This window comes from Macrobrachium rosenbergii, chromosome 20 (genome assembly GCF_040412425.1).
Source record: "Macrobrachium rosenbergii isolate ZJJX-2024 chromosome 20, ASM4041242v1, whole genome shotgun sequence".
NCBI classification, from domain to species: Eukaryota; Metazoa; Arthropoda; class Malacostraca; order Decapoda; family Palaemonidae; genus Macrobrachium; species Macrobrachium rosenbergii.
In genome coordinates this window covers 34,439,468-34,455,157 of record NC_089760.1, presented here as the reverse complement: position 1 = coordinate 34,455,157, position 15,690 = coordinate 34,439,468, and the positions used below count along the sequence as shown (strand labels likewise).

The following is a 15,690-nucleotide window of genomic DNA, read 5'->3' as shown; positions in this document are numbered from 1 at the left end:
TATTGTAATTTAAAGTGTATTTTTATTATTCTTTTGCAGACGTCTACTCCAAAAAGAAAATCTATGGGCGACTCGGAAAGGGGGTCTAGTGCCAAAAAGATGAAAATTGAGTCAAGATTAAAAGATTCAATCACTTCGTCTCCGAGTTCTCACCATGCTAAAGCAAGAGTTTCAGCCCTCCTAAATAGACCACCCATGGAAAGACTGGTAAGATTAATGTTATGTGTCACGTATAACTTCGGGATATGTTTCATTCTATACATATAATAGTAATAGCTTATGATGAAGGAATATTTTCTGGTTTTCATGTATAGCAGATAGTGTACAGGTAATGAATTTAGGTTAAATATCTCAGAATCCTTAAGAAATGCAGAACAGTAATGTGTACATTATATTTCATTAATAATGATGCATATGAAAAAATTTACAGAAAAATTGCCTTCATTTTTTATTGAACAGGACCACTTTATGTTTATAATAAAATATAATGGACAATTTTAGGATTTTGTAATTATTGGTAATTTTTATTGTTAAAATCAATAGCATACTTTACTTTGTTTGCTAGTATGCATTTCAACAAGTACTCTATCCATTGTGGTTCTTAATTATTGATTTGGCCACAATTTCCATAAAATGTAAATTATATTAAGTACTGGAGAACTCTTAATACTGGTGCTCGCTTAATTTTATTTTACCCTTGGGTTTACTGTATGTTTAATTTTTTGTACACACTTCTCTTTGCAGGATACACCACCATTAGATGTCTCCTATGTTACTCAAACATTAAAAGACAAAAAGATTGAACCTTCCTCATTAACGTTTGGCTTTTTGGGCCTAGGCATTATTGGCTCAGGGATCGTCAAGAACCTTATCAACAGTGGGCACAATGTTAGAGTGTGGAACAGATCAGCAGAGAAGGTAAGTACACTGTTGAACAAAGTTGTATATTTATGTCACTTTGGTGTTATTTCGACTTTTTTTTTTTTCATTGATATGCAGTGAGATAAGAATTACTTATCTTTTTTCCCTCTTTTCATTCTCTTCAGTTTCCTTGATGGCATTGTATACTTCTGGGTATTGTTTGTAGGCTTCAGTATTGGGGAAACCATATTACTGTTTCTTTACTCACCTTCTAAATGTGTTTTGTCAAAGATGTAATGATTATTTCTCATGCTATGTGTCATGAGTTGTGGTTTCAGTGAACTGCCTACAGCACCATGACTTTTAATTAAAAATTTTGAGGGCATTCAAGTAATTTTTTATTTTATAAACACAATAATGTTAATTTTAGAAGCCCAAAGCCCAGTGTTCTTAGTTATACAAGTATTAGAGAAATCCTTTTTGGACTGCAGGACTTGTTAGAAATTAGATATATAATCAGTAGGCATAGGGTTTGTATAAGTTAGGAAGAATTCATGGAAGTAATACATAATGAAGCTGATATTTCAAAATCAGATCCCATGAATTTTAAGTAAAGTTGAGGGTTTGATGCCTAGTAACTGGGAAATAAAAGTCAACCATAGTTTTCAATGAGTGAGAATGTTATTATATTTGAAGAATCTCAAGTATGTTGAGTTTATCTATTGGTTTTTGAGGGAGAAGGAGGGAGTACAAAATACCATCCGTGTTGCATTCTCACAGTGCAGTGCATTCTCACTGCACTGTGAGAACTGAAAATTTGTACTATTCCGTTAAATTAGAGTTTTTAATATTTTGCGTGGTTTATGGAAGCATAGATTGACAGCCTCTGAACTACTTCATCATAAATATTGAAAGAGGAATGGTTAAACTAGTTAGAAAGTTTTTACAATTTTTCTACAGTACATTATTCCAGTGATGACATAACATTTTAGAATCAAGATAGGGAAAAAGCAATGCAAGTATTACGTGGTCTGTAAAGTTGTGTTCAAAATTGCATATTTTATAAGTGGCATGATGAATTTAATCAAACAAGACAGTCAGTGTTCTCAAATCTTATAGTGCTGATTTTGAGAAATAATGTGGATTTTAGAGGATTTCCAGTGGGTAGAGATTGAGGGAAAGGAATGACGGCTGTGCATTGCTTTCTGTCGTACTTTGTATCCATCCCCTTAGGTCTTTTCTAGTCAGATCAGCCAATCCTGTAAGAGTTGCAATTCTAACTCTGTGGTGTAAACTATTTAGCAGTTACATTACTGTGCTCCAGTTTTAATTTCTCATTTAATGACAGATCCATCAGACAAGTACTAAGAGAGTATACAAATGGGACTCACTGTTCTTATTAAATTGAAGTACTTAGAATATAAATACCTGTAACTAGTGTCAAATATTCTAGTGTACTGATCATTACCACAACAAAACCAGTGAATCACATTTATAAACTCCACAGCTCGCCCACAGGATTTGTCCCTTTAGTGAAAGGTGAGCATTGGAGCACGGTGAAATTAAAGAAGTTTGAGAGATGGCTGGGAAGACCAGATGGGAGTAAATGCAAAGTAAAAAGCAGAAAACAGTGTAGCTAAGGGCCGAAGTAATACTGCAAATTAGCAAGGCAAACATACAATTATAGTAATGTAAATTTATCTTTGTTTAGTTGTAGTTTCTTCAAAATTAGTCGTAGAATTTCTTTAAGTTTCATGTGTTTCAAGTAAATCTTGTAATAAAGTTTCAAAAATTTGTACTGTGCAAGAAGTATGATCCTTCTGCCTTTGAAAATAAATGCCATGGATACCACAAGGATAGTTACATTACAATTATTGTTGATTCACGCTGAAAAGATTCAAGTTGCTGCCAGGGTACTTATAATCAGAAATAGTTAGCCTAATTGAAAATGTTTAATAAAAAATCAGGATTTGATAGTTGAGAAAATAAATATTTTGCTGGTTTTCTCACTACAGTATGTATCTTTGTTTGTTAGATTCATATTTTTGTCTTTATAGTTTTTTCAGTCCATGATTAAATAGTACTTAACAAAGGGAATTCTAAATCATGTTAAGAGAATTATGGTGAGACATTTTAGACATTTTGTAGTATGAGGTAACTAAGAATGAAGTAAAGGTGTTTAATGTACTCAATTGAAAAACAAGGGGAAGGGAATCCATATAAGGCAAATACTAGGTAGTTTTTTAGTTTCCTTACAAGGACAATACAGGCAGTCCCCGGTTATCGCTGCCCTCAGTTATCGGTGATCTGGTTTTATGGTGCTTGCCTAGCGACGACGATAACCGGATTTTCAACACTGATTCCCGGTTATCGGTGGCGCTGATCCCCGATTATCGGTGCCGATCTTCGGTTATCGGCGGTGCGGATCCCCAGTTATTGGCGACGATAACCGAGGATCGGCGCTATTATCGCTGATTTTCGGTTATTGTCACGCTGTCGGGAACGGAACCCCGCCGATAACCGGAGACTGCTTGTACAGTTTTTAGATACTGGATGAAGTTACTTCTGTGATGTAGCTAGCTTTTCCAAAAATGTTTAGGGAATGAAGTATACATATAGTGGGAAATCCACTTATTGGCCATTTGCATGGATATTGCCCTGTCTCATAGTTGCACTGTAGATAACTAGTGATTGAAATTTATTTCAATAAGAACTGTGAAGGTTTACCAGTGTTAGTTCTTATCCTTATGACTAGTGAATATATATTTTTGTGGGAGTTTATAAAGCACAAGGTTTCAGTTTTATGGGTTATACAAGATAGTTGATATTTGTATTTTTTAACAATATAGTGCCCAAGAAATATATAGCTCTGATTAGCCACTTTATATATTAGTGATTAGCAGTGGACTCTTGAGATTCAGTTCGAAGTTATTTTACAAGTAACTTTGCCATTAGGTTTTTCGTGGTGAAATTTTGAAGAGTATTTGAAAAGGTTGCAAGTTTTTATTTATTTATTTATTGTGTTCACTCTAAAGGCAGTTCTGTGCATAGATGCATACTGGATTTATAAATGAAAATTTTTTCAAGAACTGATGCAAAGCCAGTGAACAATATTTCAAATTGAAAATTAGGCCAGGATTTACTGCTCATTGCAGTATGAAACCATAATGTGAACTGATAAGTGAATAAGATGATAATGAAGAAATGACTTTAATAAGTTTTAAATGACAAGTCAGTGATAACAGTGATGAAAAAATAACTAAAATATACAGAGAGCCATGTTCAAATTTGATTTGTAATGCAGTGAATGTTTACCATTAAAATTTTCATAGGATGGTGAAGCCAGGAAGTGCTGCAATGTAAACTAATTACAGAATGTTTATGCATGATGCACACTAAGGTTGTATATTAACAGTGCCTTCTTAATCTAGCACAGATTCAAATTTGCCACTTGCTTATGCTGCGCTGATCAGTTTGTGGTTAAACAGTATATTCATTCCATATTGCAGAAATTCATATGTGCTGTAATATTTTTAAAAAGAAGTTGCACATACTAAGATTAATTTGTAGGCCATATTTTGCACAATAGTAGGTCAAAATCTGTGTGATATCCTTTCACCCTTCATAAAGATATTGTTTGTTTCCTGAGAGGTTCCTTATGGAGTTCCATAGATTATTTAAATATGTTGATAAATTGAAAGTTTTGAGAGAGAGAGAGAGAGAGAGAGATGCAACTATAGTAGCCAATGTAGGCGTTAATTTAAAAAGAGAGATGGGGATGGGTATGCATTATCATTATTAACACTACTACTCGCTTGGTAGGAAAAGAAAATGCTACAAGCTCAAGAGCTCCAATAAACAAAGTTGTCTAGTATAGAAAAAATTCCTAAGTAAAATATAAATTATATAATAAAATAACAAAGAAAATCATATAAGCTAAAACAAGTGAATTGCACAATGATACTTGTGAGCTTGTTCAGGTATAAAATCAATTGCACCCGGTTTGAACCTCTTATTAAAATTTCCATCACTTCAATTACATGATTAGGAAAATAGTTCCATAGTTTGTTCTTAGCTGGAACAAACTTATAGAAAGGAACAGACTTATAGAAAGTGGTTTAGTATTAAACTTCACAAGGTGAGACGGCATGCAAAGGATTATCAGAATTATGAAAAATTTAAAGCTTTCCCATTGAGCTGAAGAAAAGTTGGCACCAGATAAATTTAATGCTAAGAACTGTAGCAATTTGATGAGTTATCTGCCGATGGCCAAAATGAAATTTCTATTTATAAGTTGACAAAGTAAAGAATAAAAATTCCCTTAGAATGTACTGGCTTCACATTTCTCAAAGTGTATTTATAGGCAAGAATGATACTGTACTTAGAATTTTAATGGAATTGCCTCTGCACATAATTAATGAAACATGTTGAAAAAATATGGGGGAGGAGACCAATTTCACAAATGCCCTGTCAGTTTTACGTAAATTTTTTTATAGTCTAAATGGACATGTCATGTAGCTCTAGTACTGTATAGGAGTGAACCTTTTATATTTTCGTATGGGTGGCCCAGGGATTGTGTTCATGAGTGGTTAAAATTGGAACAGAATGTAGGCACGGCTGGACATCAAGGTGGATTAAGATAGAAAGTAATGCACAGAAGTGGTGGGGATTCACCGATGGGGTTCTACAAGAGAACTTAGCATGTCTCTCAGTTTGCCGTGGAAGGCACTCACTGGTAGAGAAATGAAATAGGGATAGGGAAAATAATTAAATGCACACAAAACCATTCTTAATGTAGTAAACACTAATCAGGTGAAGATCTTTTGATCTGCTTCAACCAAATTACTTACATAGCATTGAATTTTAAGAGATTCTTAATAAAAAGTGAAAGGAGAAAAATACTGCTACTTATAGATTCCAATTTGGAATTCACTTTCCTTGAAAGTGAATCTACAAATGACTATTTTCCTGGGGTTTTATGGAGAATAATTATATCTACATTATTTCCTCACTGGGTTCCAAGGAGCCTTCCTCACTACAGGCTGTCTGAGGTAGTGTTTTGTGCCTTAAAACATTTGCATATAAGATCTCAAAGTTTGGTTCTCAGAAGATCAGTTGCAGTTTCAAAGCTGTGTCAAGCAAAAATACTGTTTTGTTAGTTTTTTATAGTTGTGCTAATTATGGACAAGTACATTACTAAAAATCAAGAGAATGCCAATTACATACAGTATATGCCAAAGAATGAGTATAATCCAGAGGTTTTTCTGCAGCAATATATGACTGGAAATTTTGTGATCTCTTGAGTTCTGTATGAATAATTTGCAAATAGATCAGTAGTTAATTGTAACAGTTCTTGAACTGAGGATTATCTGTCAGTTTTTTTTCCTCTGATAATTGTGCTTTTAAGGTTCTGTTTATACCTATGGTACTTTGGATGCTTGGTAGTTTTCTTAGTTACCTATGTACAGATATTAAAAGAAAAATGAGAACTCAAAAAAGCCCATTTATTGGTTCTGGTTTTGTTACTGGCACAGCAAAGTAAAAAAAAAAAATTTTTTTTTTTACACTACTCTGAAGGAATATAGTTTTGATTCCAAGTTAATCAGTAAGCTATGTGGCTTGAGGATTCATTGTTCCAGCCAGTTAAGTCAGTGGATGCTGCTGTTGAGTATCTCGTCATAGTTTGAATGGACAGTATTTTCAATACTGTGGCAGTCTAGATACAAAACGTTTTCATATCATATAATGTGCATAATCTGTTTAGAAGTTTGTGAACTGTGACAATTCTTTATCAGTTTATTTTGAATAGTGAGAAGTAGAATTACAAATATTTAAAAAAATTTTAATATTCTGCAATTCTCAAAAGGCTAAGCATGCATAACATATTAGTTTTCAAATTCATCATTGTACTGTATACTACTGATGTCCCATTATAGCCTTTATTAAAGAAAATTCTATCTGTGCAGAACTTATTTTATTGAGCTCGGTCGTTTGAATTCACTTGGTCATCCTTCTGCCCACCACAAAATATATTCAGTCATTAACCTTTAAAATTACTTTACATGAGTTATCTACTGTAATTAAGGATCACTTAACTCTTATCAAATATGTTCCTGTAAGTCACAAATCTAGTTCTGAAAATTACCTTACATGGTATCTACTGTAATTAAGGATCACATAACTTTTATCAAATATGTTCCTGTAAGTCACAAATCTAGTTCTGGAAATTACCTTACATGAGTTAGCGTAATGGTATCTACTGTAATTAAGGATCACTTAACTCTTATCAAATATGTTCCTGTAAGTCGCAAATCTAGTTCTGAAAGTTATGCGTGTGAGGACTTACCAGTGTTTTACACCTTCAGTGATTCGGTCAAATTGAAAAAGTTACATCAAGTTGGCTCGTAACTTGAACAGTGCATAGTGAAATTCTTTCATATAGTGATAGTTTTACATAAAATTGCTGTTATGATGTAAAAGAAAATCAAGTTATAAATGAGCAATTGGGAAGGTATCATGAGTTGTGATAATGGTGGGGAGGGGTTGCACATTATTGAACTGGTGGTTTAATGGTAGAAAGATCCTGAATATAAGTTGGCAGTACTTGAGAGTCGTTTACAGAAATAATTTATGAGACATGTTTGAGGCTAAAGTGTTTAACAGGTACCTGTATTATTGGGAGTTTTAAAGGAGACATTGTTCTTTCCCTTATTAATTCTTTAGATGTGAAATATGTAGTAGGAGTTATTTAGAAGTCATTTTATTCTTTATAATGGGGACATTATTAACTTGAAAATAAAATTACCCATCCATATTTTGTACTTCTACGAACAGTTTCAGGGTAAAACATCAAAACTGTAGTGTGTTTTCATTATTTACACATGTCCTCTTAAGCACAAGAGTTTATAGTATACAGTACAGCAATTATAGTATAGGCTTTAAAGCACCCAGAAAAAAATTTGAATGTAAATGACTTGGTGTATATACCAATCTCTCACTAACAAAATGGTAGGCAGTTCTTTAAATGGTTATATTGCTTCAAGATTTAGTGTGAAAGCAATGAGGTGCACCTTAAATAGCATGCTTCAAATAAACATCTTGAAAACACACATGCCTTCAAAAATTTTTAAGTCACTTCAACACACATTGAATCACAATTCTTAAGCACAATGGCATTTTCTTTGCATTTACACTAGTGCTGCTAAACTTGATCTATACAGAGAAAGTATTTAGTGGATAATGAAATACTGACAAATTTGACTTTTATATATTTAACTTCGCAAAACAACCTTAAAAATATCATGTGTGATGGTCAAAAATGGTACTCTTGCATATGGCACTAACCTGAAAATATATGAATGATGATATTTAAGATGAGATTATGATACTTTTTTCTTTATATAAAGGCAAATTAGACGTCTGCATGGGAGGGAAGTTTTGGTTCTTTTCCTTAACTTTGCTTCTCTTTGGACAACTCCATGTCAGCCAATGCAGGTCTTGTAATCACAGTTAAATGTTGGCACAAGTGGTTACCAGTATCCAAATCCTGCAGAAACTTGATTTCATGTTCCATTTTAATCCAGATTAGCACACTAATTAAATCACTTGACATCTTTTATGCAATACTTTCAAGATTTAATTTCTGTTGACTGATGAGTTGCATAACAAATTATATTCACTGAAACATTTATTCCATCTTTACACGTATTGTACAGTATTTAGAAAAAAATGCTATCACTATCTGACCATTTCCAATAAATAATACTTTCAAGGGATTTGTTGAAAAATAGATAAATACTTCAAATAAGCGCACCATTATTTATTATGAAATAGGTAATCAAATCCCATTTTCTCAAAGGGAAGTTTCATAGGAAGTTGAACCACTACTTGAGTCTTCTGGAACTGTTGATAGCAAAGTTTCATCTTCACTGTGAGACTTATCACTATCATTAGCTTCTTTTTCTACTACAATATCACTAATGCTTTTACATAATGTTGAAGGTCGGGCATGAACACTTTGCTCATCGTCAGCCTTAACAATATTTATTTCCACCTCATTCTGACTGTCGACATACAATTGCTGCTGCTGCTGCTTATCAGTTTGGATAGGATTTGTCACTGAGGGTTGGGCCACAGGTGTTCCAGGAAGAGAATTTGGGGAGGTAGGAGGGGTTGCTAGGTCATAATCACTGACCTCTTCACACAAGGTAATTCTGGCAGGCACACCACGCAATTCTGGTGCCGGCACCATCCTGCGGGTAGGGTGAGTAGCACTCAAGCTTCGCTTATGCACTCTCACTGGCTCTTGAACATAGGAAGCAGGGTTGGCCATGCTCATGCTGCGATTGTGCCCTCTTACATGTGGAGGATTGGGATGTGCAGGGCTGTTGCCTCCCATGCTCCCTGATTCTCTCTGTATCCATGTCTGAGCCTCCACGAAGTCACTAGAAGTGTTAGACGAAGTTCTTGAATGACGTTTTGTTGGATCATTAGCTCTAGAAGCACGGAAAGAACGTGTCAGTGTACTTGCTGGAGTGTAATAGTCAGATGCATGACTTTGGGTGTCAAAGAAGTCTACTTTGTAATATGCATCTATGCCATTTAATGCATCATCAAATAGGATTGAATCACTCCTCTGACAACCTCCTGTTCGGCAGTTCTGAAGGTAGAGATCAGGAAGATTTTCAAGAATCTTATTCAGTGTCTTCTGCTGGTATTTGTAGGTCTCTCTCAGTTTGAGTAACTGCTGGGCACTGAACTTTCGTATCCTGTGACGCTGGAAAACATAGTTTTCTCTGACTCTGTTCATCTGTGACACAGAGTAATCGCGTACTTTGTTAACCTGTTGAAATAAAAGAGAAGAAAGTTAGGAGACTGTAGGTATACTTGTGAATATTGAAACATTATCCGTTCCTTTTATGAAAAACTAAATTATACAGTGGGTGCTATAGTTTAAAGTAAATGGAAACTGGGTGTTATAGTTAAAAGTAAACAGAAACTAACTAACAAAGCTCACCTGATCAAGATATTGGTCTCGTACAGAGGTTAGACCCTGAGTGCTGTAATCCCTAAAATCTTTTAGGTGTTTAGCTTGTCCACTATAGCTTTCACGTATACGTTCCATCTGTAGATAGCAGCTGTCTTTTATACTTGCCACCTGCAAATATTTGTGGAAAAATAAAGTTACATAACCTAAGCTTTTCTTTTTTTCATTAAGACATTCTGATTACTGTACTTCAAGCCCAAAATAAAAAGTTGGGATGAAATCAGTTGTAAGTACAGTAGCCAGTTTTTAAAGCTGGAATTGCGTTACATATAAAAATTTATGCATCACTCTCCTTTATTCTGTAATATAGAATAAATACTTTTCACAATAATTACAGTAGCAGCATGTTTGTGACTCTGGAATGGCCATTTATAAACTATGTTTGTAATGATCATTACCTGGGCATTATAGTTTTCACGCAGTCTGTCAAGTTGCTGAGTTTTGTAAGATTCAACACTTTCCAGTAGCTTTCTGATTTGCCGGGCTTTAGGAGAAAGCCGGTCTCTGCAGCAGCAGCACTGCAAGCCCAACCTGTAATTTGGATAGAATTTATTGATATTAACCAAGGTGTCGGATTAATTTACTTTTCCAACTCAAAAGTACTTTGGTGGATTTTGTATTTACATTACAAAGATAAAGCCACAATTTTGACATATAAGAAATTATTTTGTATGATATAAAAATTATTTTGTGATATTTTTATTACTCAGACTAAACAATTTCTTTTAAAATGCACTAAAAATTGCATTGTATGTACTAGTAACTGAAAGGCTTTAAACTTACCTGTCCATGAGGTAGTTGATAAATTGAATTAATAGTGTGATTAGCAGAAACAGAGCAGCACAGGCAAAGCCAAACAGTATGCTCTCAATGTACAGGTTGCGAAGAGGTGTGTCTTCTAGTCCCATGAACGTCACAATAGATGTATTGCCCACACTGTTAAAGGCAAAACACTTGTAACGACCAACATCAGAACGTCTTACTTCTCTGATGAGTAGCTGTCCTGAGGCTAGTACTTCAAATCTTGTATTGAAAGTTGCCAATTCTTCTACTTGTCGTACATGATAGCTTGTCCATTTCTCATTATAAGTGGTGTTGTATCGGAAGACTTCTTGTTTGGCATTGAGCCAGATTACAGATTGGGGTGGGTTAGCTGTCACATTGCACTCCAGTAAGGCACTCTGCCCTCCCCTTGCATGAATCCATTCATAAGAGGAGGTGATGGCCTCCGGTGCTTCACATTCCAAAGTATCGATATGCTCAGTTAACTGGGTGACATTTCGGAACTGACCATCAGTACATTCCAAGGGGTTCAAACCATCCCACAGTGATATGTCTGATTGTGTGAGCAATTTCGGAAGCCAGTAATTATAACAATCACAGTGAAGTGCTGTTCCAGACAGTAATATTGAAGTTATGTTAGCTAACTTACTTAGCGATAGTGGTAGCACCGTTAGACCTGAGTTTCGAAGGTCTAAAGAAACAAGTTCAGGAAGTCCATCAAATGCCACTTCCTCAATTTCATGTAAATTAGGTGTATAGGCCAAGTTAAGCCTTAACATTTTGTGGAGACCAGTGAAGGCTCCATGTTCTACCCGCACAAGTTTTTCATTATAGCTGAGGTTTAGTTCTTTTAATGAGGGTAATTTAGCGAATACATATTCATCCAGGTTAACGATATGTGTGTAACTTAGATCTAAATAATGCAATTGTCTTGCTCCTGTTAAGGATTGATCACAAACATGTTGGAGAGGATTATGGTGAAGAAACAATTCTTCAAGTTTTGGAACACCAGACAGAAGTTGGTCTGGTAAATTTAGAAGGTTATTATGAGAGGCATCAAATAATACTAAGTTTTCTCCTCTGAGGAGTGGCAGCTCATCGAGGCTCGCATTGCTTACTAAAAGCCGCTGTAGTTGAGCAGCATCCACCAACCAGCGGTGGTTTAGTTTCGACAGCTTTGATGATGACATATCCAAAATGGTCAGAGAATCAAGCCCTTGGAAGGTGTCTGCATGGACGTTGCTAAGTGGATTGTTTCTTAAATCTAATACTTGTAAGTGATTGAGTCCCTTGAGACTTGTATTATTGAGCACAGTTATGAGATTGTAGGACACATCTAGGTGAGTCAAAATAGGAATGTTTGTATGAAGTTTTTGACCTGAAAGTGTACTCAGGTGGCTGTGTGTAACTTCAAGTTGCTCCAGGAGTGGTAATCGAGGCAGGTCGCTCAGATCTTGGAGCGAACTGTTTTTTATTCGAAGGTAACGAAGATTGTTTAGGTTAGCCAATAAATGGAAGGGGATGTTTTGATATCCCTCAAGAATTAGGGTGGTCGTGTCTCGAGGTGGATGAGGTGGATGGATGTCATCTGGCTTGGCTTGACACTTTACATGGTGAGGTAGGACACATTCACAGTCACTGGGACAAGAAATCCCAGTGTCATACCTCCACACCCCAGCAGAGTCATGCTGGGTGTGAGATCCTTCTCCCAAGCCATCACTTTCGGGGACGACAGCAATTGCTGACCCCAAAAAGGCTAAAGTCCAACTTAACCACCACCATCGCCTCCAAACCGCCATCACCACCACTCATGTAACCTGTAATAAGTGATTACAGTAAATTTGTCAGTTCCACCAGGTTCTGTAAATCATGATATTGAAAGTGGTCATAAGTTTAGACACTGATATCAGTTACAGTTGGTGCTGCAGGGACCTTATGAAAAGAGAAAAGCATTATTTGTATCAAACACATCTTCCAAGTACTGTATTGTCTTCAAAACACTCTTCTTGCTGAGGGAGCCTTCAGAGATCTATCAGGGATAAAATATTGTCACTGCTGAAAGAGAACATAGGGCAATATTATTAGTACACTACTACACACTCTCACGAGGCTACATAGGCAAAATGAAACAATATTTTTAAACCCCTTTGGTATTTAAAGTTATTTATATTATATATAGATTACCACAATTAAAAATTAAATGGTAATTATGAAAATTACATTACAGTAATGAAGTGAAAAATCAATACAGTTACTATGAATGGGAACCTTGAAATAATAATAATAATGGGTAATAAGTGTCAGTATTTTTTATACTTTGCAAGTAGGTCTAAACATACAAGACCGTTTTGAAGATTACATTCTTAAAAAAAACATTAATCTCATGTAAATGATCATATGTATACTGTACTTGTTTGAAGGGATGCCATTAAAAAAGAAATTTGTCTATTTGGAATAACAGGTTGGACAGTTATTACATGCTACTTATTTTTGCAAGCCGTTTAAATAATCCGTTGAAGCGTGTTTTGACATAGTGCGAGTTAGATTTTAGCGAATCTGAAATTCTTTTCACGTGTAAAATACCATGCAAGACTGGATTGACCTCAGTCTCTTAGATTATTTTAAATATTTGTTTACATGGATGAATATCCAGTAACAAGGCAGTTGAAGCAGCAGTTGATACACACTAAAATATATTTGCATTTGACAAAAATTGAATTTTATTCACGAAGGAAAATTTCCTTTTCAGTTATGCGATAAAATTAATTACCGAAATTCGTGTCTGTTGGGAGTTATCCTTGATCGTTGGCAGAAAAATAATGAACCGATAATTTTCTACAGTGAAGTGGCCCCTTTCACAAAATTAAAAGTATTTAAAGAACATGTTTTAAGGTAGATGAACAAAACTAAATACAATTGCGTAGGCAGCGTTAGCATAACGTGCATTCCTGTTTCAGGGTTAGACGAAGGTATTCAGACGTTGCCGGTTTTTAAGTACTTTGTAATGAATCATTTTAATAGCACAGTGGTCGTGAAACCCATAGGCCAACTAGGCCTAGAAACCAGTTGTCACAATTTAAAATTTTATTCAGCCTTGAGATGTTTGTACTGCACAGTCGTTATATGTAAACAAATAAATCGTATTGAAGATAAACATTGCCTAGTTTGTTTTGCTTCGGCTCCGGGAAGCCGGTTAAGTAAGCACAGTGCTAGCGACAATCCTGTCGACCCTTCCCCATAGTGCTTTCAGGCGACTACAGTAACTGTTTAAGTATATAATAGGCCTGTACAGCTCTTGCTGTGGTTACGTGCTTTTGTCCCCCCCCCACCTCTTATAATTAGAATGTGGAATCATTGTTTTGTTTGCTGTGTATCCGTCATTTCAAGGTTGTTTCAGTTTCTTGTGGTTGTAAGGGGAATTGTAAATCTAGAGAGAGAGAGAGAGAGAGAGAGAGAGAGAGAGAGAGAGAGAGAGAGAGAGAGCATGCTCTCTTTAAGTCCAGGACTGGTGATGGTGGCGGCTGTGCTGGGAGAGAGAGCGACCGCCCTCAGAGCAAAACGACAATCTGGTCACTGTTCCGTTACGGTAAAATAACCACTTTTCTTCAGCCACATATACGCACTTTTACGTTAATTGAATTGTTCCCTGGCACACGCCAAGGATTTCGGCACTATTCTTACCAGCTGCGTAACATAATAAAGGCTGTTTGGCGTTAGATTTCGGAAGAAAGAATTACGGCAGCCGGTATGGATGGTTGCTGCCTCCTGTCACTATCACTGCTCTCAGCTGACTGAAGCCGAGAGGCAGCCACAGAGAGAGACGGGGAGCGCTTGGCTCCTTCCTTGGTTCAGCTTGCCGCCGCTGCCACTGCTGTCCGGCCTGGCTGCCATGCAGCAGCAGCAGACGCTGTTCACGTTCTAGAAGCCAGCGCCGGTACCCCCACCCATCTGAACGTATTCCTCTACCCCCGGTCTATTGTATATTTCGTACGTACTTCTGTTGGAAGGGATTATCAACCCCCTGTCTCAGACTGTACCTTTAACACTGAAATTTTCTATATCTTCACCCTTGAAGACACACTACATAAAAATATTGGTGTAAATAGTTGGTAAACTCACTAAAACCAGTGATTTATGTAGATTGACTTCTAGTATATCGTCTGATATGTCACTATGCGTTCATTGGGAAAGTAAAATATTTCACCGGACTCTTAACTGTCATTGTTAATTTTAGTGTTTGCGACAGCATTGTCTAGGTTTGGGATAATTTTAGTCATTTGAAGTGAAGAATGCTTTCAGTTGTCAAAAAAATAATTGTGGGAAGCAGTTTAATTTATTGTAGTATTATATAGTATGTAAAAGTTATTTTTCTCTTTACTGTTATCAGTATTTTATTAGCTGTATGAGTGTAATTGAAACTTACAGTATATGGAAATCGTGCCCGTTTAAGAGATGACAAGCCAAGTCTCTTATTTAATTTCTGAGCAGTGTAACGTCAAGGCTAGTTTTCCAAAGCGAGCTCAATAAGGTTTGTAAGGCAATGCGCATACCTTGAGCAACGGTAAATATATCCCTTGTTGAGTTGTTTGGTTACTTGCTTTTCAAGCCGGCTTCTTCCGGACAAAGACCATGCTATTCTGTATGTGTATACATATATATATTAAATGCGTGACACTATAATGTACGTTAAGCAGTTGCAATTGTAACTATATTTTCACACCTTCCTCTTCTAATTATATATAAACTTTGTCTTCAGCCAGTTAATGATCAGATATATTTGCAGCCAATATTCTTACCATTACATATTCGTACTTTTTCTGCTATCTTCAGTCTTCATACTAGTACAAGTGACACCCCTTGTTACCATTCCCAGCCCGAGAAGAACCCTACTCAGAGGTCTGGTTAAACAATTCATTTATAACTAACTAACCCCTTGTTACCTCTACACATTCAGCTATTCTGGGCACAATCTCGCTCTCGTATTTCTGCACCTAGCTTAT

General features: G+C 35.9%; 2 protein-coding genes across 4 annotated transcripts in view; one reads left to right on the top strand and one right to left on the bottom strand.

The window, feature by feature from the left end:
* Ndf (Nucleosome-destabilizing factor) overlaps positions 1-15,690 on the top strand; it is a 228,245-nt gene that overhangs the window by 31,402 nt on the left and 181,153 nt on the right. For both annotated transcript variants that reach the window (XM_067122496.1, XM_067122494.1), the window contains exons 6-7: positions 40-207; positions 745-918. In XM_067122496.1, coding sequence (XP_066978597.1) covers positions 40-207; positions 745-918 — 342 coding nt within the window. The remainder of the gene's footprint in view (positions 1-39; positions 208-744; positions 919-15,690) is intronic.
* Positions 8,114-14,641, bottom strand: LOC136849241 (immunoglobulin domain and leucine-rich repeat-containing protein 2). 2 transcript variants are annotated; one of them, XM_067122492.1, is made up of 5 exons: positions 14,372-14,641; positions 10,691-12,507; positions 10,306-10,438; positions 9,878-10,018; positions 8,114-9,703 (listed from the first exon to the last, which is right to left on the bottom strand). In XM_067122492.1, the coding sequence occupies exons 2-5, from the start codon at positions 12,487-12,489 to the stop codon at positions 8,714-8,716; spliced, it is 3,063 nt and encodes a 1,020-aa protein (XP_066978593.1). In that variant the 5' UTR covers positions 12,490-12,507; positions 14,372-14,641; the 3' UTR covers positions 8,114-8,713. The 2 variants fall into 2 exon arrangements, with proteins under 2 accessions (XP_066978593.1, XP_066978594.1); XM_067122493.1 differs by having other exon boundaries at positions 10,691-12,745; positions 14,372-14,638.